This window comes from Oncorhynchus mykiss, chromosome 15 (assembly GCF_013265735.2).
Source record: "Oncorhynchus mykiss isolate Arlee chromosome 15, USDA_OmykA_1.1, whole genome shotgun sequence".
Taxonomy (NCBI): domain Eukaryota; kingdom Metazoa; phylum Chordata; class Actinopteri; order Salmoniformes; family Salmonidae; genus Oncorhynchus; species Oncorhynchus mykiss.
In genome coordinates this window covers 56,691,770-56,717,936 of record NC_048579.1, presented here as the reverse complement: position 1 = coordinate 56,717,936, position 26,167 = coordinate 56,691,770, and the positions used below count along the sequence as shown (strand labels likewise).

Sequence of the window (26,167 nt, the reverse complement as noted above, 5' to 3'; positions counted from 1 at the left end):
TTATTTGTGTTGTTTTTATTCTGTTCCTCATGGTCTTTATTTCTCTCCATCCCAGTGACCCCATGGAGATCCCTTCCAACGAGGCCCACGTCCCGTCCAACCTGAAATATCTGAATCAGTACAGCATCGCTGAAATCAACCACCGCCTCAAGAGCTACCTCAAGTTCCTGTTTGTCCGGGAGCCCTTCGAGAGGCTCGTCTCCGCTTACCGCAACAAGTTCACCCTCAAGTACAACTCCTCCTTCCACCGCCGCTTCGGCACCAAGATCGTCCGCCGCTACCGGAAGGACGCCACGCAGGAGGCGCTGCTCAACGGCGCCGACGTCAAGTTCCGGGAGTTCGCCGAGTATCTTGTCGACCCGGCTACCCAACGCGACGGCCCGCTCAACGAGCACTGGCAGACGGTGTACCAGCTGTGCCACCCCTGTCACATCCACTATGACCTGGTGGGCAAGTATGAAACCCTGGAGGAAGACGCCAACTATGTTCTGCGGCTGGCGGGGGTGGGCGAGTCGCTGCGCTTCCCGACCTACGCCAAGTCCACCCGCACCACAGACAGCATGACGGCCCAGTTCTTCAGCAACATCAGCTCCCAGCAGCACAGCCAGCTCTTCCAGCTGTATAAATTGGACTTCCTCATGTTCAACTATTCCATGCCAAGCTATCTGCGACTGGACTAACGACTAGAGGACCAGGACTTGACTAGCCAGCTGGGACTCTGGGCACGATCCACTTTTATTAAGAGAAGAACATAAGAACTGAGTGAAAGTGGAGAACAGATATTTTTGCAGAAGTTTTATTCAAAAACTGTCGTCGCTATTTCTGGGGGGTGAACAGGAAGGACTGAGGGGAATGGGAGGGACAGAGATTGAGGAAAATTGCTGGATCCGATTTGACGTGAAAGATTCTTGGTTATCCAATCAGCATTGTCCTGAAGGTGATAAAGGAGGAAGTGGAGATCCTATAGCATCAGAATGCAGGGTTCGGGTGGAGCTGATGTCAGAGGTTTTCTAAGAGGGGACATAGAGGAGAGAAGCAGGACTCCTGGAGAGTGATCGATATGTGTTCTGTATGTACATGAGGTGGGACTCTTGACCAATTAGTCTGCTTTGGAATCTGCACAGCAAACGGTGGCCTCGCATGCACGTGCCCTGGCCCCAAAGCATCATGGGAGCTGAGTTTATTTTATAACAAACAATAGCGAAACTCCGTCAAATTGTAAAACACATCCATGTCCTTCAGTGTGCTGTATCCTGGGTGTGTTTGATACGCCCACCAATTAAGTAAACTGGCAATTTGATAAGTAAACTGGCTCTTGGCTCCACCTCAAGCCCTCCTCATTATAGCTGGCTATTGACTTTGCTTTAAAGACCTCTAGAACCATTAGGCGTAAACAGTGGAGCTACAATTTACAGCCAACTGCTCTAAAGTTGTAGCTATGCTGTCAAGATCGCCATCGTCATAGGTGAAACAACTCCTGAATCCTCGTTTGCCAGTTGAGGCCTCAGACTCCCATAGCAGGATCTGAAAAGGCGGCCATTTTAGAAAGACGCTGAGCACCCTTGAGGCTTTGAGCCACAGGAAGTGGTCAGAAGGAATGATTGACAGGTGTTAGGTGCCTCCCACTGACCCAGAGAGGAACCGTAGAAGAGATGTGGCTGTGAAAGGGTTTAAGGGACAGGATCTCATAAATCCGCCCACACCACACCCCAAAACCAGGCAGGGCCATAACCTTGCCTACTGGCCATGCCCATTACCCCCCCACACCCCCTTCAACGAGCAATGTCTCGGTTTTAATGTCTGATGAAAACTTTGCTGCGAGCAGCAATAAAAAATATTATTTAAATTACTTTCATTGTCGGGGGGTGGGTGGGGTGGATGAGAGAGAGGAAGATTTAAAAAAAAAAAATGTTGGGCTGATTAACATTTTTAATTGATTTAATTAAAAAGATTTTCATCAAGATTTTTAAAAAATACGTTTTTCATGTTTTTTGTCCTGAGTTGCTTCCGGTACACTGTTAATGATAACATTTTAATGGTCTTCCTTTTTCCCGAAGGGCGTACAATACAATAAAGTTAAGTCCATGACTTTGGTTTCTCTGTGTGTGAGAGCTGGGACATCCCATGGGATTTAGAGTTATTCCCTCTCTCCCCCTTAGTCAACTGAGTCTGGTGCCAAAGGGTTGGAACACTGCCAATGGCAGAAAGGGACAGTCAACTCAACTCTTATCAGTACTTTTCACTACATCTAATAATTTACAAAACATTTACAATCCTGTGATTGAAATGAAACTATAGCATGAGAAACATATTCTACATACATATCTACATCTACAGTGCAGACTACTGCTCAGAATCAGAAACAACAGCAGTGGTTGCCTTGATAATGATTCTGAGTCTGGCGGTGAAAGTCAGGTCTGTGTCCGCCCTCCCCAGGTGAAAGTGCGCTGTAATCATTACTCTGTGTAGTCTATGGGATCACAGAGAGGCGTATACACAGTGCAGGAGTGGGCGACGGATGGAGAGAGAAGACAACTTAATTAGCCAAGCTGGGAGGGAGGGAGTCCTCTTTACTCTTTATACCCCTTTGTCATTCTTCCTCCATTCAGACTTCAAAGAGAGAGGGACGTTTATTGGGAAAATTGTGTATTTTTATGTTGCTAGGTCTGAGCAGAAGTAACAGCAGCACAGAAGAAATGATCACTACTATATTCATCTGTCCCTCTGACCGTTAGTTTAGACAGGCGTGGTGACTAATGACAAGCTCACCTAATTTTGCCATAGCTTCTAAAATATTGGTGGCAGTTGTGTGTGTTTGCACGTATGTGTCATTATAATTAGCAACCGGTTTGGAGGAACAAGGCCCTTCACATCTGGCTCTGATAAAGAGGAAGGCTGCTGGTTTGGAGGAACAAGGCCCTTCACATCTGGCTCTGATAAAGAGGAAGGCTGCTGGTTTGGAGGAACAAGGCCCTTCACATAGCGCTCTGATAAAGAGGAAGGCTGCTGGTTTGGAGGAACAAGGCCCTTCACATCTGGCTCTGATAAAGATGAAGGCTGCTGGTTTGGAGGAACAAGGCCCTTCACATAGCGCTCTGATAAAGAGGAAGGCTGCTGGTTTGGAGGAACAAGGCCCTTCACATAGCACTCTGATAAAGAGGAAGGCTGCTGGTTTGGAGGAACAAGGCCCTTCACATCTGGCTCTGATAAAGAGGAAGGCTGCTGGTTTGGAGGAACAAGGCCCTTCACATCTGGCTCTGATAAAAAGGAAGGCTGCTGGTTTGGAGGAATAAGGCCCTTCACATAGCGCTCTGATAAAGAGGAAGGCTGCTGGTTTGGAGGAACAAGGCCCTTCACATCTGGCTCTGATAAAAAGGAAGGCTGCTGGTTTGGAGGAACAAGGCCCTTCACATCTGGCTCTGATAAAGAGGAAGGCTGCTGGTTTGGAGGAACAAGGCCCTTCACATAGCGCTCTGATAAAGAGGAAGGCTGCTGGTTTGGAGGAACAAGGCCCTTCACATAGCGCTCTGATAAAGAGGAAGGCTGCTGGTTTGGAGGAACAAGGCCCTTCACATCTGGCTCTGATAAAGAGGAAGGCTGCTGGTTTGGAGGAACAAGGCCCTTCACATCTGGCTCTGATAAAGAGGAAGGCTGCTGGTTTGGAGGAACAAGGCCCTTCACATCTGGCTCTGATAAAGAGGAAGGCTGCTGGTTTGGAGGAACAAGGCCCTTCACATCTGGCTCTGATAAAGAGGAAGGCTGCTGGTTTGGAGGAACAAGGCCCTTCACATCTGGCTCTGATAAAGATGAAGGCTGCTGGTTTGGAGGAACAAGGCCCTTCACATAGCACTCTGATAAAGAGGAAGGCTGCTGGTTTGGAGGAACAAGGCCCTTCACATCTGGCTCTGATAAAAAGGAAGGCTGCTGGTTTGGAGGAACAAGGCCCTTCACATCTGGCTCTGATAAAGAGGAAGGCTGCTGGTTTGGAGGAACAAGGCCCTTCACATAGCGCTCTGATAAAGAGGAAGGCTACTGGTTTGGAGGAACAAGGCCCTTTACATCTGGCTCTGATAAAGAGGAAGGCTGCTGGTTTGGAGGAACAAGGCCCTTCACATCTGGTTCTGATAAAGAGGAAGGCTGCTGGTTTGGAGGAACAAGGCCCTTCACATCTGGCTCTGATAAAGAGGAAGGCTGCTGGTTTGGAGGAACAAGGCCCTTCACATAGCGCTCTGATAAAGAGGAAGGCTGCTGGTTTGGAGGAACAAGGCCCTTCACATAGCGCTCTGATAAAGAGGAAGGCTGCTGGTTTGGAGGAACAAGGCCCTTCACATAGCGCTCTGATAAAGAGGAAGGCTGCTGGTTTGGAGGAACAAGGCCCTTCACATAGCGCTCTGATAAAGAGGAAGGCTGCTGGTTTGGAGGAACAAGGCCCTTCACATCTGGCTCTGATAAAGAGGAAGGCTGCTGGTTTGGAGGAACAAGGCCCTTCACATAGCGCTCTGATAAAGAGGAAGGCTGCTGGTTTGGAGGAACAAGGCCCTTCACATAGCGCTCTGATAAAGAGGAAGGCTATTGGTTTGGCCTACATCTCCGACCCCATCCACTTACAGAAACAATGGGAGCATTCTGAGCTCTCCCTCCTCTCTCACACACACACACACACACACACACACACACACACACACACACACACACACACACACACACACACACACACACACAGACACACACACACACACACACACACACACACACACACACACACACACACACACACACACACACACACACACACACACACACACACACACACACACACACACACACTGATGGTGATGCCACGCAGCCTCTTACTCAGCAGCTGTACTCTAGTGAGGGTTGGTAAGTGAGGTACGGAAGGAGAGGGGGATGGACATTTAAAAACACCACACACTCAGCTTATCTCTAACTGCCTATTTAACCTCCAAAATGAGACACTTTACTCAAAGGCTTCACAACTCTGCAAACAGTTATGGAGTCCTCTCCTCTTTACTCCAACCTCTCTCTCAAAATGGCCCCATATAAAAACAGAAGTGGGTTTTTGGACAGTGGCAGTGATCTCTACCCTCACAACAGGAAAAGGGCAGGCTTCTTATACAAACAGAGCTGTTAAAATCCCACAGAAGCCCAGCCTAACGATCCCTGTGGAAATACTGACCTGATTCCCCAAAATATATATATTCTCCATTCTTATTCCATATCCTAGCTCACTCTACCTACAAATCCACCTGAATCCAATTCTGACATGTTCATTTAGTGTTCTTGTGCTGTATAAGTATTTATTGACGAGTGTACGGGTATATTTATGTTGTTGGAGAACGACGTCTATTGTTGGACTGAATTACATATTTACTGTGTTGCTAAATGCAGAAGCACAGGAAGTGCACGCTCCTCTGCACATACGTAAACATATCCACTCTAGGGCCGGGGGTTTCTAGCCAGAGATAAGCAATTTTTTTTGTGAATTATGGTTTTATCTTTCTGTCTATGAGATATTCTTATTCAATCAGTCTCTGTGCAACAGTGAAAACCTCCCCATAATGACCATGAAACTTCCTTTGTGTTACACATGATGTTTCCTGCTGTTACGAATTAGCCCTTTGGTACCAACTCACAGACCATGAGGCGTTTCAGAAATATTGCCAACTGTTGAAATCACTGGAAGGTGGTTAGTGCAGATCTCCCACTCAAACTGCATTGAAACTAAAGCCAAGAATGGTAATAGAGCTTTTTCCTTTTCTGTTGTATTCCTCTGTCAGCAACACTCCACAGCAGCTTTTCATTGACCTCATAGAAGTATAACATATAGATAGAACACAGTTTCTTAGATATGACCTGCAGCATACGTGTGTTGAATGGAACCATGATCATTTTGTTTATTTCAATGATTATGTCCAATCCATTCTATGGTTGCCTCCTACATAGCCTATAGTACATGACCACAGGGCACTCCAGTCACCACAGACAGTACCTTTTTATGCTGAAATGATCTGTGCCTTTTCATTCCTCTCATTGGAGCACTTTACTGTCATCTGATTGGTCAGTCCACAAACACACACTCTCCCTCTTCAACTGTCAGGTGAATGTTGTAAAACAGCATCCCACACACTAACACAGATCACCTGTAGAGAGACTCATGTGACCACATCAAGAGGATTTGCAAATAGAGGGTTTTTGAAATGCTTGCTCTGCTCAGATCTTCCCTCCTCTCCTAAGCCTTCAGATACAGGATGGTTTTCTGTGGCTCTGTGTTGCTCAGAGGTTGTACGTACACCCTTCAAATCCACACTTCAACCCTCAGATCTCTGTGTGCTAGTTTCAGTGTTCTCATCCGTTGCCAGATGGTGAGTGTGTGTTCACTTAAATCAATGTTGTTGAGAGTCTAAGCTGGTTACTCTGCTGTTAGATACCATGTCATCGGCCGGCTTGTGTCGGAGAGGTCACTATGTGCTGTACCAATGAGTGTGTATCTGAGCTGTGTGTGTGTGTGTATATATATATATATATATATAAGGTCGCTCTGTACTGTACCTCCTCTGCCTTAGAGTAACTCCAGGAACTCAAACAGGCTACGTTGTATTTATTTATTCATTCACCAACGACTACCCATAACATTCCTCCTCGTGGTCTCCATGGCAACACACCTGGACTTTTCTCACGGGGCAGACTGTCGGTTCATCATCAAGGCCCTCTCACCCGAAACATGAATAATTGAATATATTGACTGCAGGTAGTGGGAGAGGAGTTGTGATTCCCCAGCAGTGTTCATTCTGGTTCATTCTGGTTCATTCTGTCTGATGTTTTCACAATAAAACGCCTCAGAAACTCAAACCCAGATGCCCCGGGCTACTGTTTTTCTTTTCATTCTGCAGACAAGCAAGCGTGCGAACACAGACACAACAAACACACCAAATTCTATATGTCAAACGCTAATCACACACACATATATTTGTCACATTATCACTCACTGCCCAGTTGTTTCATGGGTATTCTCTGGTTGGCATGGATATTGTCTCGTCAACTCATGCCACCTGATGATTCCAAGCTTGGCATTACAACACGCCATCTGTTTTGTTTGTGAAAAGCCTGCACATGCCAGTCTGCCAGAGCAATTTTCCAGGTTACCATGGTTACTCCTGAGACATTCTTGTGCTCCATGATGGAAGTATATTCATGTGCTATGTATAACGTACAAGCTGTCATGTGTGGTCCACATTGGTGTGGAGCAACTGAAGTGGCAACCTTTGATATTTGTGGAGATGAAAACAAAAGCTCAATCTCCTGTACGAAGAGAATGACAATACATGTGAAGCAGATGGTGGTCCAATGGTAAGTCCCTGACTCAAAACCAAGAGGTTGTGGGTTCAAACCTAACTTCTTGTATGTTTCTGCAACTCTCAATGTCCACTATACAAGGAGAATGGTAAGAAGTGTGAAGGAGTCGTGTGTCTCTGGCGTGAGGATCTTGCCCCACAAATCACTGAATACAACACCGTGACCAACAATGCTTTAAGAAGTTTAAAAAAAGTGTTAAGTAAAAGATAGATAAGAAAAAAATTTAAAATAAAAAGCAACAAATAATTCAACAGCAGCAGTAAAATAACAATAGTGAGGCTATATACAGGGGGTACCTGTACAGAGTCAATGTGGAGGCTATATACAGGGGGCACCGGTTAGTTGAGGTAATATGTACATGTAGGTAGAGTCAACGTGACTAATCAAATCAAATCAATTTTATTTGTCACATACACATGGTTAGCAGATGTTAATGCGAGTGCAGCGAAATGCTTGTGTGTAGCAAAATGCTTGACTATGCATAGATAAAACAGAGAGTAGCAGCAGCGTAAAAGAGGGGTCTGGGTAGCCCTTTGATTAGCTGTTCAGGGATCTTATGGCCGAGCAGTTGCCATACCATGCTCTCGATGGTGCAGCTGTAGAACCTTTTGAAGATCTGAGGACCCATGCCAAATCTTTTCAGTCTCCTGAGGTGTTGTCGTACCCTCTTCACAACTGTCTGGGTGTGTTTGGACCATGATAGTTTGTTGTTGATGTGGACACCAAGGAACTTGACGCTCTCAACCTGCTCCACTGCAGCCCCGTCGATGAGAATGAGGGCATGCTCGGCCCTCCTTTTCCTGTAGTCCACAATCATCTCCTTTGTCTTGATCACGTTGAGGGAGAGGTTGTTGTCCTGGCACCACACAGGCAGGTCTCTGACCACCTCCCTATAGGCTGTCTCATCGTTGTTTTTGTCAGACCTACCACTGTTGTGTCATCGGCAAACTTAATGATAAATCCTCCTGGAAAAAAGTGGACAGTTAGTTTTTCCAGGAGATTTTATCCATGGCTGTTGCTTTTTGCAAAGAGAGGCAAATCCAGGTACTTACCCCATGATATCTACCAGCCTTCCAACCATTACTGTCAACACAACTACACTCAAGAGCTGAGCCTGGAATTGAACCTACAACCCTGTGTACTAGAGGCGAGATCGTTACCCGGAGAGCCAGTGGCGCTTTCACACTCAGAACACTTATTTAGCTAAACTAGCTAATGACAGACATTTGACAAACTGTGAAAGTACAATTATAACTGGTGTAAAGCTGCTGCTATGCTGAGGAATCAACCAAATGCTGAGTCACTGAGGCATCTGCTATTTATTGCACCCTGTAGTTCACATAGGGGACTTACTCAATATCAACAACTGGGTTTGAATCCGTCCCAATATGGCCACTTGTTCCGGTGCATGTATACAGCCTGCTCTCTGTGGAAAGGTCCTGATCTCTCTCATTATACAGACATTGTGGTCAGCACAGTGGTTCCTTTCAAGTGGGCACCTTTGAAGAAATGGCCAGGGCCACGGAATCTATAAAAAAAAAAAGAACCGAGTTGGACCGTTCTCATCCCTATCTCGCCACAGATCAGTCTCTCATTAATAAAAACACAGTACTGTCTCCTACCACCTTTCTAAACTACATATCAATCCCTAATATAAGCAGAGATAACCCATCCAGAAAGCTACAACGCAATACAACGTTATGCATGAAACTTACTGCCACTGTAAATTCCACCACCTGCCTTTTCCAAGACATTGGAAACAAGTTAATAGTCCCATTCTAATACATCCAGCATCTCTCCACATACAGAGGTATTTCTCCACTCCTGTCAGAAATACATCCAGCATCTCCCCACATACAGAGGCATTTCTCTTCTCCTGTCAGAAATACATCCAGCATCTCCCCACATACAGAGGCATTTCTCTTCTCCTGTCAGAAATACATCCAGCATCTCTCCACATACAGAGGCATTTCTCTTCTCCTGTCAGAAATACATCCAGCATCTCCCCACATACAGAGGCATTTCTCTTCTCCTGTCAGAAATACATCCAGCATCTCTCCACATACAGAGGTATTTCTCCACTCCTGTCAGAAATACATCCAGCATCTCTCCACATACAGAGGTATTTCTCCACTCCTGTCAGAAATACATCCAGCATCTCTCCACATAGAGGTATTGCTCCACTCCTGTCAGAAATACATCCAGCATCTCCCCACATACAGAGGCATTTCTCCACTCCTGTCAGAAATACATCCAGCATCTCTCCACATACAGAGGCATTTCTCTTCTCCTGTCAGAAATACATCCAGCATCTCTCCACATACAGAGGCATTTCTCTTCTCCTGTCAGAAATACATCCAGCATCTCTCCACATACAGAGGTATTTCTCTTCTCCTGTCAGAAATACATCCAGCATCTCCCCACATACAGAGGCATTTCTCCACTCCTGTCAGAAATACATCCAGCATCTCTCCACATACAGAGGCATTTCTCTTCTCCTGTCAGAAATACATCCAGCATCTCTCCACATACAGAGGCATTTCTCTTCTCCTGTCAGAAATACATCCAGCATCTCTCCACATACAGAGGCATTTCTCTTCTCTTGTCAGAAATACATCCAGCATCTCTCCACATACAGAGGCATTTCTCTTCTCCTGTCAGAAATACATCCAGCATCTCCCCACATACAGAGGTATTTCTCCACTCCTGTCAGAAATACATCCAGCATCTCTCCACATACAGAGGCATTTCTCTTCTCCTGTCAGAAATACATCCAGCATCTCTCCACATACAGAGGTATTTCTCCACTCCTGTCAGAAATACATCCAGCATCTCCCCACATACAGAGGTATTTCTCCACTCCTGTCAGAAATACATCCAGCATCTCCCCACATACAGAGGCATTTCTCTTCTCCTGTCAGAAATACATCCAGCATCTCTCCACATACAGAGGCATTTCTCTTCTCCTGTCAGAAATACATCCAGCATCTCCCCACATACAGAGGCATTTCTCCACTCCTGTCAGAAATACATCCAGCATCTCCCCACATACAGAGGCATTTCTCTTCTCCTGTCAGAAATACATCCAGCATCTCCCCACATACAGAGGCATTTCTCCACTCCTGTCAGAAATACATCCAGCATCTCTCCACATACAGAGGCATTTCTCTTCTCCTGTCAGAAATACATCCAGCATCTCCCCACATACAGAGGCATTTCTCTTCTCCTGTCAGAAATACATCCAGCATCTCCCCACATACAGAGGCATTTCTCCACTCCTGTCAGAAATACATCCAGCATCTCCCCACATACAGAGGCATTTCTCTTCTCCTGTCAGAAATACATCCAGCATCTCCCCACATACAGAGGCATTTCTCTTCTCCTGTCAGAAATACATCCAGCATCTCCCCACATACAGAGGCATTTCTCTTCTCCTGTCAGAAATACATCCAGCATCTCTCCACATACAGAGGTATTTCTCTTCTCCTGTCAGAAATACATCCAGCATCTCTCCACATACAGAGGTATTTCTCCACTCCTGTCAGAAATACATCCAGCATCTCCCCACATACAGAGGCATTTCTCTTCTCCTGTCAGAAATACATCCAGCATCTCTCCACATACAGAGGCATTTCTCTTCTCCTGTCAGAAATACATCCAGCATCTCCCCACATACAGAGGCATTTCTCCACTCCTGTCAGAAATACATCCAGCCTATTTCCAAGGCCCTGCCTTCTCATTGGCTATAAACCCTGTCATTAGAGGGAGGCTGCTGACAGTGGAACATCAGGGGAGTGTGTGTGTTCATGTGTAGGGAAGGGAAGTTAACAGCTGCTGTGTCCATATGAGCTGCGTCACTGTGGGTATCTGTGGTTTGGGTGAATGCATGTAATATTCATGCTTAAAGGCAAATACAACACCTGACAAAGTGTTGCATCACCGCAGGTCTCCAACTCTCTCTCTCACCCTATTTATGCTGTTCTCTGTCACTCTGTGCATCTCACGGCTGTGTCCCCCTCGGGCTTCCATACCCTGCCACACACGCAGATGTGTGATTCCCACCTCAAATTAATGTCACTATCACTTCCTCCCTCTTTCTGGGTTTCTTGCCAAATGAGATCGATTGGGGTCTAAGTAAAGAATAATCGATTGGTGTTTCACTTCCTTAGTAGAGTGAATGTACTAGACTGAGTCATCGGGCCCTGCTGACAGCGTCATCGATTCCTCCCAGTCCCCCTCAGAGACATAGCCAGTATAAAACCTACTGTAGGTTCAGAGGTGATAAAGACACGGTTAGATTATGAACCAGGCCGACTGTAGACAAAAAAAGACTTGTGCTGTTCTTATTCGAACTCTTGGCAACAGCACAGTTCAGGTCAGAAGGTTAAACCTGGCATCTGACACCACTCCATCAGTCACCAAGGAATCTCACCCCTGGGAGGCAGGAAACTCTCCGTTTACTTCCCTTCCTCCATGTCTCCTTCCTACCAGTTATTTCCCCTCTCCCACCCATCCCTCTCTCTCTCTCCAGTCACAGTAGGAAAACGTATGATAACGACTACTGTTTTCCCAAACAGTAGTCAAACCTGTCAACTCAACCCCCCCCCCCCCCCCATACAAGGTTCAGCACCCCTCGTTAACACCAGAGCGTCTAGACATCAACAGAGGCACACTGTTACATGTCCACAGAATACTCTACATACCACAGGTATGGACAATTAAGAGTGAGAGAGAGTGTGTGTGTGTGTGTGTGAGATGCAGTCATACAGTACATGATTCCTCTCTGTAGCCAGGCAGAGACATGGGCCAGCATTGGAGACATACCACCTCATTAAACCACCTAGTGTAATAACAGTGATGAATGTCTAACATCTAACTCAACAGTAACACAGTGGGAGTTCACTCTCTCAACCATCTGATGTTCACTTTTTTGCAACTCCTCATTTTTTCCAAATGCAGACATTTTGTTTTAACCCTATACTGTCACAATAACATTATCCATGCTCAACAACTATAGTATCTACTGAATGATAAGGAGGCAGAGAAATCCCATAACACACTTAATAATTATATCATTTAAAACCACACTTCCAAGTGTCTTTTCCCCCATGCAGTCAGTGATGGCAGAATTTGAGTAAGTATCTACTGAGGACAGTACAGTAAAATAAACACTACAGTAGTCTAGATAGATCACATCCTGATTCCCTACTCCCTCCTATACAGTATAGACAGGAGGTGGAGAGACAGCCAAGAGTAATTCAGTGTTCTGGTTACTGTGGACTTAGGAGGTCCTGCTCTGGTCGTTAAGCCACACGGTACTGACACTTCAGACTCCCCTCTACAACCATGAAAATCTGCTCTTTAACGGGGCAGACAGACGCACAAGCCCGCAACACAACCATGAAAATACACAAACTGCAACTACTTAGTCACGCCTTCTGACTTCACTGAGAAAGAACAAAAACACAGCAAAATGAAGGCGTATTACGGTACATGGGTGTTTAACGTAGCATGGTATCAGTACTGTCAAATATGAAAAGATAAGAGAAATCCATTGGATGGACTTAGGCCTAGTTGAAACTAAAAGGTGAAGGTGGTTGGAACGATTCTCACTATCAGATCTACTAATTATTGATCAGACAACAGACTGTGATGCATTCAGAAACAAGCATCAAATGGTTAATGTTCTAGATCCTCCCTAGGTTAATGTTCTAGATCATCTCTGTTAATGTTCTAGATCCTCCCTAGGTTAATTTTCTAGATCCTCCCTAGGTTAGTGTTCTAGATCATCTCTACGTTAATGTTCTAGATCCTCCCTAGGTTAATGTTCTAGATCCTCTCTAGGTTAGTGTTCTAGATCCCCCCTAGGTTAATGTTCTAGATCCTCTCTAGGTTAATGTTCTAGATCCTCTCTAGGTTAGTGTTCTAGATCCCCCCTAGGTTAATGTTCTAGATCCTCCCTAGGATAATGTTCTAGATCCTCCCTAGGTTAATGTTCTAGATCATCTCTAGGTTAATGTTCTAGATCCTCTCTAGGTTAATGTTCTAGATCCTCCCTAGGTTAATGTTCTAGATCCTCCCTAGGTTAATGTTCTAGATCCTCTCTAGGTTAATGTTCTAGATCCTCTCTAGGTTAATGTTGTAGATCCTCCCTATGTTAATGTTCTAGATCCTCTCTAGGTTAATGTTCTAGATCCTCTCTAGGTTAGTGTTCTAGATCCCCCCTAGGTTAATGTTCTAGATCCTCCCTATGTTAATGTTGTAGATCCTCTCTAGGTTAATGTTGTAGATCCTCTCTAGGTTAATGTTCTAGATCCTCTCTAGGTTAATGTTCTAGATCCTCTCTAGGTTAATGTTGTAGATCCTCCCTATGTTAATGTTCTAGATCCTCTCTAGGTTAATGTTCTAGATCCTCTCTAGGTTAATGTTCTAGATCATCTCTATCTCTGATCTTTCCCAGGAGAGGGTTAAGGACTACTGCTCAAGCTCATCTTTGATGTCCAGAACCAGAGAATATCTTTATTTTTACCATGCAACTTTATTGGCAAGGCGTCAGAATGTAGAGATAATATAATATATACAACTATTTCACCACTGTCAGACTGAGTCCATACGCTGTTATTCAAATGCTTTTCTCTTTCCAACTCTATACTCTGTGCCAAGTAAACCCTCTGCAATTACAGTAAACCCTTCTTCACACTTCCAATGAATTCCATTATCATAATCTGACATGACACCTTTCAAACAAATCACCTAATATGTATACCACCTCCACAGAGACAGATCGGCCTGTAGGTGACATAGCCAAGATATAACTTCACACACCAGTTGATTTGATATGACATTTTTATATAAGTACCCACCCAAAGGAGCATGTAATGTTAACATGTCTCTGGGGGTGCTGTTCCCACCTCTCAGGTCTCTCACATCTGAAAGAGAGAGTGAGCTCTGAGAAAGAATGGTTAGAGAGCAAGACTAAGGGAATGAAAATACATAATGAGAAGGAAGCAGTGGCAGGAAGAAGGAAGAAAGACAGGAGTGTGTGTTCATGTGTTCATCGAGTGGAGGTCATGAAAGGTGAAATACCACACTGGTGTTACCATGGAGACTGGAGGAGATAGAGACAGTGATTGTCCAGTGATCTCCCGAGGGCATCCAAAGAGCACACAATATATTTCTACCACAGTAACACTTCAATCATAACATTGCTTTACTGCAGAGAAGTGTCGGTATACACGGATTTGTCTGACTCGGAGCTGATCTTGTCCTTCCCTGTCAACAGGCATTTCATCCTAAACCTCTTTAGACAAGAGCTTTGACTGAACAACAACTACAACATCCAATTAACCTCTCTGAGGGACCGGCAAATCTTCACTCAGGATAATCACATATTCGAAGGCAGCTTATTTATTAAACATTTATGAGTCACAAAATGGTAATTCATCATCCGATTCCGAGAACAGTTTGCGAATATGAAAACAACAAACTCTTTTAATAGCACATTATTCGAGCTTAGAAAACAACAACAGCTCCAACAGAAAACTAAAGGAATATGGCATCAGAAAGAATAACATCACCCTGTGAATCGCCGCAGGCACATTTCATTGGAATATCAACGGCAGAGAGCCACCGAAGTGAACATAGAGTTGAAGAGTTCAGAGTTGAATTTGACGGCTGTAGAAGGTGTCCAATTGGACTAGCTTCAGGTGTTAGCTGTAAATTAAATATGATTATACGTGTAAACAGAGTGCGTGGCGTGGAAACGTCCATGGTTAAAACCACATGATCATGCGGGACCTGACTGCAAAACGCCACAATAGTACCTACTCTGTGTAACTGGACCCCCATTATAGATAGATAGAGATAGAGGGGAAAGAATCAGTCCCTCGAGAGGTAGAAAAATAGCAGGTATCCAATACATTTCTTTGAGTACCGCTAACTGTCACGATCAGGCTGCTGTCCCCAATTCTATGTGTCCTTGTCATGCAAAACCAAACTAAGGGTACAGATGGCCACATGAAACCCCACACAGATTAACAACTGAGGTTCAATCTGTGACTGACGTTAATGAGAGACTATATGAAGTGCATCCACAGAGAGTGAGATGCATATCATCTGGGCTGAGAGTAGACTCAGTGCTCTGGTATAGACTGTATAAAGCTTGGGACCAGGGGAAGGCAATACTAGTCTGTAACAACATAGTGTGCAGGCTTTTGTTCCATCCCAGTTCTAAAACACCTGATCCAGTGACTAACCCTGCAAACCCTGGCCCCAGCTGTCCAGGGACAGAGTTGTGTACCTCTAGTAACCTGGCCTTTCTCCACCCTGTCTGACCATGTGTCTCCCCTCTTTCAGGACTAAACAATGCAGCCCATTGATCTCACTAACTGAAGGCTTCCTGCTAAATTTGCAGTGTCCACTAAGTGACTTGTTGCAACGAAACAACAACGGTCAAATCTCTTAATAAATTGCACTCTAAGAAGCAAAATATTTTTTAGAATGCAGTGTCATTGGTTGAATGGAAAAAAAGGAACCAGATGCATAGAAATGTCTTTCCAAATAATATTGTTTTTCTTTTCTTCCAAATGAACATCTGGAGCTCCTCATTGGCTCAATCAGCATAGTGTTAAGTGCTACTCTGCACAATAGGAAAGGCAGAGGATTGTTCCAGCGACCAATAGCTGAGTGAGGCAAACTGCCTCAACGGGAACAACCCCGCAAGGCATAAGAGAAGGGGTAGGGGTTCTGGGTCAGGGGTAGAGGCACGGGTGTGACCCCTCTGCCAGGGATCAGGGGTCATCTCAGTCACCCACGTCGCTGTCCTGGTCGCCGATGTACCACAGGAATTGGAAGCTGAGGGCCAGGAGAGCGGTGCCCAGGAGGTCACCCAGGGCGGTCAGGTAGGGGATGGAGAAACTGTCTGGGTCTTTACCACTACGCCACATAGAGTACACCATCCAGTCTGCTATACACAGCAACAGGAACACCTGAGAGGCACACACACACAGAGCGAGAGAGAGTTTAATATACAGAATGACTTTACATAATGTAAATCTGTACAAGAGTAACGTAATAAAGGGAGCGAGAGGGAATGAGAGAGCGCTGATAGCTTAAAAACCTATCACACAGCAACACAATTAATATCACGTGTAAATCAATGTAAGCTATTCCTGATTGTAAGACATCACACCCCCAATATAAACAGATGCACACATACACACATGATTCACAGAGCATAGTGGCGTCCCGCCGAGACGTTGAAGCGAGGGAGAGAAATTGCCAAAAAGCCACATTACACACCTCTTTACAGACATTTTCTAAGAAACACCATGGAAACACAAAGAAAACTGAGCCGAGGAATGAGAGAGAGAGAGAGAGAGAGAGAGAGAGAGGAATGAGAGAGAGAGAGAGAGAGGAGATGAGTGCTGGGCAATTTTAGAGAAAAGAAACTGTCTGCCAGTGGTTGGTGTTATTCCTGTTTCACTGTCCAACAAACAAAGAGCTTGAAACGCTGCCCACTGCAATTAGCCCAACCAGAGACAGAGGGCCAGTATGACAGCTATACTATAAGGAATACAACTAAGCATTCAACTGATAACCATGTGTAAAGGAAATGGATCATTTCAAATACCAAATTCACAAGAAGCATATACTATCTTGGGATCAAGAGGGAATTATTTGTAACGGTGTGTGTTTCATAGGTGTGTCTGAATTCCTCGGTCCATCTAGGATTCTAACAATGATGGCTTTGAAATGTCTGTCTCTATGCAGAACGCGTTAAGTATGGAAACCACCAAGGGTCACACGACAAAGTCTATTTGCCTCGCAACACATAGTGTGTAGCGTGCAAAGTAGGTGGCCTGAAATAACACTGACTTTACTCCTTGTGACAGAGCAGTGAATCAAACACTTCCTCTTCCTCTTAAGGCTCTCTCTCCTTGTCCCGGTCTATCCAGTTCAATCTTCTTTCCCCTCTGTCCTTTTATTGAGTGTCACTGTCCACCAAATACCCCTTCGACACATCCACACCACACAGACAATCAACAGACAGGTTTAAAAACTCTCCCCAAATCCAAATTGCCTTGTCTAAATAGAGACAATCGACAGACAGACAAGTAGAGAGAACGACGTCCAACCTCCCCTTCCACCATAACAGTACTAACTAGAGCGGTCTAATCAATGCAGAGAAGAGAGCGGAGGAGAAGACTCTCCAGAATGGAACCAGACACCGTTTGATGTCCTCGATCCAAGATGGCGTAGCAGTAGGACGTGTTGTCGTGTCCCTTGTATATATCGTTTGTTTCCGTTTCGTTTTCGTTTTTTTTCTTCACATATCTTTAAAACTTTTTGCTGAACCTCAACTTCTAAATACTCTCCTGCAACCCGCCTCACCCAACGTAGCTTTTTTTCCTAAAGTATTTATATTTACTTCGGATCTGGAACCCCTCAACTGAAGCTAGCCAACTAGCCAACTAACTACCAGCTTCAGCAAAACATTGCTAGCGGTCTTCAGCTAACCGGTCAGCTAACCGGTCATCAGCTAACCTTTAGCTCGGAAAGCTCTCGCCAGTTCGAACAACGCGACTCTAACCAGAGCATAACGGACCTATCTATTATTTTATTTTTATTTTTCACCCCCGGATTCCCATCGCAAACGGAACATTTTGAGCTCCTGGGCTACAATATCCAGACCCACGACCGGTCCATTGATGTCACCGCATGAAGAGGAATAAACAGACTCCCCCCATCGCGACGTCCCCAAAGGCTAACTCTCTAGCCCTTGCTATCTCCTTGCTTGCAAATTCGGCCTGCTAACTGCTAGCTTGTTTAGCCCGGTCCGCTAACTGCTACCGTGTTTAGCACCGTCTACTAACTGTTAGCTTGTTAGCACAGGCCTGCTAACCATCTGAATCGCCACGTCCCAAACACTCACTGAACCCATATTTACTTTCTATCCCTTTTCGATTTTTAATTTGTTTATACCTTCCGGTAACCTGCCTCACCCAATGTGATACGGAACCGCTATTATCTTTACATTTTTAGAACACACTCAAGAACCTTCAGAAGCTAACCAGCTAACTGGCTACAAGCTATTTAGTCATTGTTAGTTTTCTAACCTGGATAACACTCGCCAGTCCAGCTTCCCTGCCCCATCCACCGCTGCCCCTTGGACACTGATCACTTGGCTACATAGCTGATGCATGCTGGACTGTCCATTAATTCACGGTAATCCATTCTGCTTGTTTATGTTTTATCTGTCGGCCCCAGCCGCACTTAGGCTCTGTGTGTAGTTAATCCGACCCTCTCTGCCTAATCAATCGCCATTCTACCTGCTGTTGTTGTGCTAGCTGATTAGCTGTTGTTGTCTCACCTACTGTTTTAGCTAGCTCTCCCAATTCAACACCTGTGATTACTGTATGCCTTGCTGTATGTCTCTCTCAAATGTCAATATGCCTTGTATACTGTTGTGCAGGTTAGTTATCATTGTTTTAGTTTACAATGGAGCCCCTAGTTCCACTCTTTATACCCCTGATACCTCCTTTGTCCCACCCCCCACACATGCGGTGACCTCACCCATTACAACCAGCATGTCCAGAGATACAACCTCTCTCATCATCACCCAGTGCCTGGGCTTACCTCCGCTGTACCCGCACCCCACCATACCCCTGTTTGCGCATTATGCCCTGAATATATTCTACCATGCCCAGAAACCTGCTCCTCTTATTCTCTGTCCCCAACGCCCTAGGCGACCAGTTTTGATAGCCTTCAGCCGCACCCTCATACTACTCCTTCTCTGTTCCGCGGGTGATGTGGAGGTAAACCCAGGCCCTGCATGTCCCCAGGCACCCTCATTTGTTGACTTCTGTGATCGAAAAAGCCTTGGTTTCATGCATGTCAACATCAGAAGCCTCCTCCCTAAGTGTGTCTTACTCACTGCTCTAGCACACTCTGCTAACCCTGATGTCCTTGCCGTGTCTGAATCCTGGCTCAGGAAGGCCACCAAAAATTCTGAGATTTCCATACCCAACTATAACATCTTCCGTCAAGATAGAACTGCCAAAGGGGGAGGAGTTGCAGTCTACTGCAGAGATAGCCTGCAAAGTAATGTCATACTCTCCAGGTCCATACCCAAACAGTTCGAACTACTAATTTTGAAAATTACTCTCTCCAGAAATAAGTCTCTCACTGTTGCCGCCTGCTACCGACCCCCCTCAGCTCCCAGCTGTGCCCTGGACACCATTTGTGAATTGATCGCCCCCCATCTAGCTTCAGAGTTTGTTCTGTTAGGTGACCTAAACTGGGATATGCTTAACACCCCGGCAGTCCTACAATCTAAGCTAGATGCCCTCAATCTCACTCAAATCATCAAGGAACCCACCAGGTACAACCCTAACTCTGTAAACAAGGGCACCCTCATTGACGTCATCCTGACCAACTGGCCCTCCAAATACACCTCCGCTGTCTACAACCAGGATCTCAGCGATCACTGCCTCATTGCCTGTATCCGCTACGGAGCCGCAGTCAAACGACCACCCCTCATCACTGTCAAACGCTCCCTAAAACACTTCTGTGAGCAGGCCTTTCTAATCGACCTGGCCCGGGTATCCTGGAAGGACATTGACCTCATCCCGTCAGTTGAGGATGCCTGGTCTTTCTTTAAAAGTAACTTCCTCACCATTTTAGATAAGCATGCTCCGTTCAAAAAATGCAGAACTAAGAACAGATATAGCCCCTGGTTCACTCCAGACCTGACTGCCCTCGACCAGCACAAAAACATCCTGTGGCGGACTGCGCTAACATCGAATAGTCCCCGCGATATGCAACTGTTCAGGGAAGTCAGGAACCAATACACACAGTCAGTCAGGAAAGCTAAAGCCAACTTCTTCAGGCAGAAGTTTGCATCCTGTAGCTCCAACTCCAAAAAGTTCTGGGACACTGAAGTCCATGGAGAACAAGAGCACCTCCTCCCAGCTGCCCACTGCACTGAGACTAGGTAACATTGTCACCACCGATAAATCCATGATTATCGAAAACTTCAACAAGCATTTCTCAACGGCTGGCCATGCCTTCCGCCTGGCTACTCCAACCTCGGACAACAGCTCCCCCCCCCCCCACAGCTACTCGCCCAAGCCTCTCCAGGTTCTCCTTTACCCAAATCCAGATAGCAGATGTCCTGAAAGAGCTGCAAAACCTGGACCCGTACAAATCAGCTGGGCTGGACAATCTGGACCCTCTATTCCTGAAACTATCCGCCGCCATTGTCGCAACCCCTATTACCAGCCTGTTCAACCTCTCTTTCATATCATCTGAGATCCCCAAGGATTGGAAAGCTGCCGCAGTCATCCCCCTCTTCAAAGGGGGCGACACCCTGGACCCAAACTGTTACAGACCTATATCCATCCTGCCCTGCCTATCTAAGGTCTTCGAAAGCCAAGTCAACAAACAGGTCACTGACCATCTTGAATTCCACCGTACCTTCTCCGCTGTGCAATCTGGTTTCCGAGCCGGTCACGGGTGTACCTCAGCCACGCTCAAGGTACTAAACGATATCATAACCGCCATCGATAAAAGACAGTACTGTGCAGCCGTCTTCATAGACCTTGCCAAGGCTTTCGACTCTGTCAATCACCGTATTCTTATCGGCAGACTCAGTAGCCTCGGTTTTTCGGATGACTGCCTTGCCTGGTTCACCAATTACTTTGCAGACAGAGTTCAGTGTGTCAAATCGGAGGGCATGCTGTCCGGTCCTCTGGCAGTCTCTATGGGGGTGCCACAGGGTTCAATTCTCGGGCCGACTCTTTTCTCTGTATATATCAATGATGTTTCTCATGCTGCGGGCGATTCCCTGATCCACCTCTACGCAGACGACACCATTCTATATACTTCCGGCCCGTCCTTGGACACTGTGCTATCTAACCTCCAAACGAGCTTCAATGCCATACAGCACTCCTTCCGTGGCCTCCAACTGCTCTTAAACGCTAGTAAAACCAAATGCATGCTTTTCAACCGTTCGCTGCCTGCACCCGCACGCCTGACCAGCATCACCACCCTGGATGGTTCCGACCTTGAATATGTGGACATCTATAAGTACCTAGGTGTCTGGCTAGACTCTAAACTCTCCTTCCAGACCCATATCAAACATCTCCAATCGAAAATCAAATCAAGAGTCGGCTTTCTATTCCGCAACAAAGCCTCCTTCACTCACGCCGCCAAACTTACCCTAGTAAAACTGACTATCCTACCGATCCTCGACTTCGGCGACGTCATCTACAAAATTGCTTCCAACACTCTACTCAGCAAACTGGATGCAGTTTATCACAGTGCCATCCGTTTTGTCACTAAAGCACCTTATACCACCCACCACTGCGACTTGTATGCTCTAGTCGGCTGGCCCTCGCTACATATTCGTCGCCAGACCCACTGGCTCCAGGTCATCTACAAGTCCATGCTAGGTAAAGCTCCGCCTTATCTCAGTTCACTGGTTACGATGGCAACACCCATCCGTAGCACGCGCTCCAGCAGGTGTATCTCACTGATCATCCCTAAAGCCAACACCTCATTTGGCCGCCTTTCGTTCCAGTTCTCTGCTGCCTGTGACTGGAACGAATTGCAAAAATCGCTGAAGTTGGAGACTTTTATCTCCCTCACCAACTTCAAACATCTGCTATCTGAGCAGCTAACCGATCGCTGCAGCTGTACATAGTCTATTGGTAAATAGCCCACCCATTTTCACCTACCTCATCCCCATACTGTTTTTATTTATTTATTTTTATTTTTCTGCTCTTTTGCACACCAATATCTCTACCTGTACATAACCATCTGATCATTTATCACTCCAGTGTTAATCTGCATAATTGTAATTATTTGCCTACCTTCTCATGCCTTTTGCACACAATGTATATATAGACTCCCCTTTTTTCTACTGTGTTACTGACTTGTTAATTGTTTACTCCATGTGTAACTCTGTGTTGTCTGTTCACACTGCTATGCCTTATCTTGGCCAGGTCGCAGTTGCAAATGAGAACTTGTTCTCAACTAGCCTACCTGGTTAAATAAAGGTGAAATAAAAAAAAATAAAAAAAAATGTCCTGCGGCTGGATGGGATCCTGCATCAGCCTTTTGTCTCCATCTTTCTAATGAAAAAGATTTACACAGGAAACGCTTTGAATGTGCTTGGTCTAAAGAGAGTGTCTTTGTTTGTTTTCAAGTGTGTGCTTTGAATATATTTGCTTGGAAAACTGATGTGAAATGCCAGAATAATTAATAAGCACAACAGAAACATACCTATCTGATACCTCTTTCCCCCTGCCATCCCTTTTCACACCAGACAATTCTGTCTAGACAGTACTTTGTCCTTCCTGGAGCACATAACCAGGTGGCAGGCTAAGGTTACATCTAGGTTTTCTGTAACATACATCGCTCCTCCTTCACCCCATCTGACAAACTAACCCTGATTCAGATGAGCATCCTACCCATGCTAGATTACGGCGACGTAACATACAGATCGGCCAGTAACGGTGCTCGAGCGGCTAGATGTTCTTTACCATCAGATTTGCTTCAAATGTATAGGACACATCATTGCTCTGTATACTCCTCTGTTAACTGGCCATCTCTACATACTCAACGCAAGATCCTCTGCTCATTTCTAAAATTCTCTTAGATAGGGGGAGTGATGCCTAAGGTACTTTTTGCAACCCTCCTCCTCTACATACAACACCTGATTTTCCAGTCACATTCTGTTAAAGGTCCTCAAAGCTAACACATCCCTGGGACGCTCCTCTTTCCAGTTCGCTGCTGCTAGCGACTGGAACGATCTGCAAAACACTTAAACTAGATAGTTTTGGACACTCATTGTCATTTGTACCTGTTTTGTGTGATGTACTTGGTCTCTGCCTTTTCTGTACTTTGTGCTGTTGTCTGCCCTTAAGGTTTGTACCAGGTTGTGTTGTTGCCATAGGTCTCCCTTCAAGTGTCTTCCATCTGTGTTGTCCATCTTCTCTTACTTTAAAATTATTATAATTTTTAAAAATCCAGGCCCCTGCCCCACAGGAGGCCTCTTGCCGGGCCGTCATTGTAAATAAGAACCAGCCTGGTAAAATTAGCAGCACTTCTGGTACAGAACTTTGACCCGATTAGGACATGGTAAGAAATTAGGAGATGGGTCCATAGATATAGATTCTGACTCAAATGGATTTAACCAGGCAAGTCAGTTAAGAACAAATTATTATTTACAATGACGGCCTACCCCGGCCAAACCTGGATTGAGAACAAATTCTTATTTACAATGACGGCCTACCCTGGATGACAATTGTGCGCCGCCCTATGGGACTCCCAAACACAGCCGGATGTGATACAGTCTGGATTCGAACCAGGGTCTGTAGTGACGCCTCTTGCACCGAGATGCAGTGCCTTAGACCGCTGCGCGGTAAGACAATGGTGCCTTAGAACGCTGCGCAGTAAGACAATGGTGAAGGTCATGATGCTCCTCTGTCCCATCTCAATTACACACTAACATTTGTAATGACGTGTTTAGCTTGTGTCGTGGAAATTACCACCAGGGACACCTGAAGTCAATCTTAAATGAATCATTCTATATTAATCAGCTGAGAGGTTCCAACAAACTTAATGCACCAAGTAGTACACGTCTGTCAGGAGCTCCGCTGGGGCAGTCCAGTTAGTTCTCTTATATACTGTTTACAAAGACAAGTTACACTGCAAAGTGTTTAGACCCCTTCCCTTTTTCCACATAACAGCCTTATTCTAAAATTGATTAAATATATATATTTTTAATCTAAAAAGGTTTTTGGAATTGTTTGCAAATTTATTTAAAAAAATAAATAAATAAAAACTTTACATAAGTATTCAGTCCCTTTGCAATGAGACTCAAAATTGAGCTCAGGTGCATCCTGTTTTCATTGATCATCCTTGAGATGTTTCTACAATTGGAATCCACCTGTGGTAAATTCAATTGATTGGACATGATTTGGAAAAGCACACACCTGTCTATATAAGGTCCCACATTTGACAGTTAATGTCAGAGGAAAAAAACAAGCCACGAGGTCGAAGGAATTGTCCGTAGAGCCCCGTACGGGATTGTGTCGAGGCACAGTTCTGGAGAAGGGTACCAAAAACAGTCTGCATCATTGAAGGTCCCCAAGAACACAATGCCCTCCATCATTCTTAAATCAAAGAAATTTGGATCCACCGAGATCCGCATCATGCTGTAAAGGATGTTTTTCAGCGGCAGGGGCTGGAAGAAAAGTCAGGACCGAGGGAAAGATGAACGGAGCAAAGTACAGAGAGATGCTTGACGAAAACCTGCCCCAGAGCACTCCGGACCACAGACTGGGGCGATGGTTCCCCTTCTAACAGGACAACGAACCTATGCACACAGCCAAGACAACACAGGAGTGGCTTTGGGACAAGTCTCTGAATGTCCTTGAGTGACCCAGCCAGAGCCCCGGACTTGAACCCAACCAGAGCCCCGGACTTGAACCCAATCGAACATCTCTGGAGAGACCTGAAAATAGCTGTGCAGCGACGCTCCCCATCCAACCTGACAGAGCTTGAGAGGATCTGCAGAGAATAATGGGAGAAACTCACCAAATACAGGTGTGCCAAGCTTGTAGCGTCACATCCAAGAAGACTCGAGGCTGTAATCGTTGCCAAAGATGCTTCAACAAAGTTATGAGTAAAGGGTCTAAATACTTATGCAAATGTAATATATTTTTAAATATTTTTTATACATTTGCAAACATTTCTAAAAACCTGTTTTTGCTTTGTCATTATGGGATATTGTGTGTAGATGGATGAGGAAACAAAATGTGGAAAAAGTCAAGGGGTCTGAATACTTACCGAATGCACTGCATATTTGCATGATTTAGCTTATTAGTTATTCATAATTAATGTTTGGTTCCTGCATGGGTCTGGCAACGTCTCCCATCTTTACTTATAGAACATATTCTGGGCGTTTTGCCAAAAGGTCTAAGGGGGGGGGGTCATGACCGTCTCCCCCTCATATCTCTACCCAGCACCTACAGGAACCAATGATTGCATGAGACAAGATGTACAATTCAAGGCTCTGTTCAGAGAACAAAATGTTCCTTCACACTAGCTATCTACTTCGATCTAACTAATTGGAAGACATTGATGATCCTGGATGGGCCTCTCTGTAGTGTCCATGTCAGACTTGAGAGGTGGGAAAGGCACAGCCGGAATTGCATGACGCCATCTCTTAAACCATTGAAGCCCCATTCAAAGAATCCTACCAAGGAAAGTGTGGGAAAGCAAAGGGAATTCTCTAAAGTAGAGGGAGACAGGGATAGAGGTTGAATTCTCAGAGAGAACACACCGTTCTTAGTAGAGGGCAGAGTCGAGTGCAGCAGCTGAGGATGTGTACTGGGGTTAGAGAGCGCGACAGAGAGAGAGAGAGGGAGGCTGCTGACTCGGAGATAACACCCTGAGCAAACACAGCACAGGTAACTTTCCACTCCTCAGAGAGAGAGAACAGCCTGAACAGGCACTGCACACTGGGGTTGCTCACAAGCATAGGGCAACACGTCTATTTACATAACCACAGAAACATTGAAGCAATTTAGGACCAGCAGTTTAGTTGAAAGATACCACTGTCCTCTCTGTTGGACCGTCTCTTCAAGACTGACACTTAGTTGTGACATTAAAAATCATGTTGGGTGATTGACAGGGGTGATGATCAGAGGGGCAGAGTTTTCACCATTTATATTATTACTGGGGCAGAAGAGGACAGCAATTCTCAGCTCTCCTTACAGTCTTC

The 26,167-nt window shown here is 45.4% G+C and overlaps 2 protein-coding genes across 4 annotated transcripts in view; one reads left to right on the top strand and one right to left on the bottom strand.

The window, feature by feature from the left end:
* The window catches only part of LOC110490368 (carbohydrate sulfotransferase 11), a 65,469-nt gene extending 58,599 nt beyond the window's left edge, over positions 1-6,870 (top strand). For both annotated transcript variants that reach the window (XM_021563718.2, XM_021563717.2), the window contains exon 4: positions 56-6,870. In XM_021563718.2, the coding sequence (XP_021419393.1) occupies positions 56-680 (625 nt within the window). In that variant the 3' untranslated portion in view covers positions 681-6,870. The remainder of the gene's footprint in view (positions 1-55) is intronic.
* A 7,893-nt stretch (positions 6,871-14,763) lies between these two features.
* The window catches only part of LOC110490759 (solute carrier family 41 member 2), a 44,843-nt gene continuing 33,439 nt past the window's right edge, over positions 14,764-26,167 (bottom strand). Inside the window, exon 11 of one of the 2 annotated variants that reach the window (XM_036944726.1) lies at positions 14,764-16,361. In XM_036944726.1, the coding sequence (XP_036800621.1) occupies positions 16,176-16,361 (186 nt within the window). In that variant the 3' untranslated portion in view covers positions 14,764-16,175. The remainder of the gene's footprint in view (positions 16,362-26,167) is intronic. The other variant, XM_036944727.1, reaches the window with a different exon arrangement.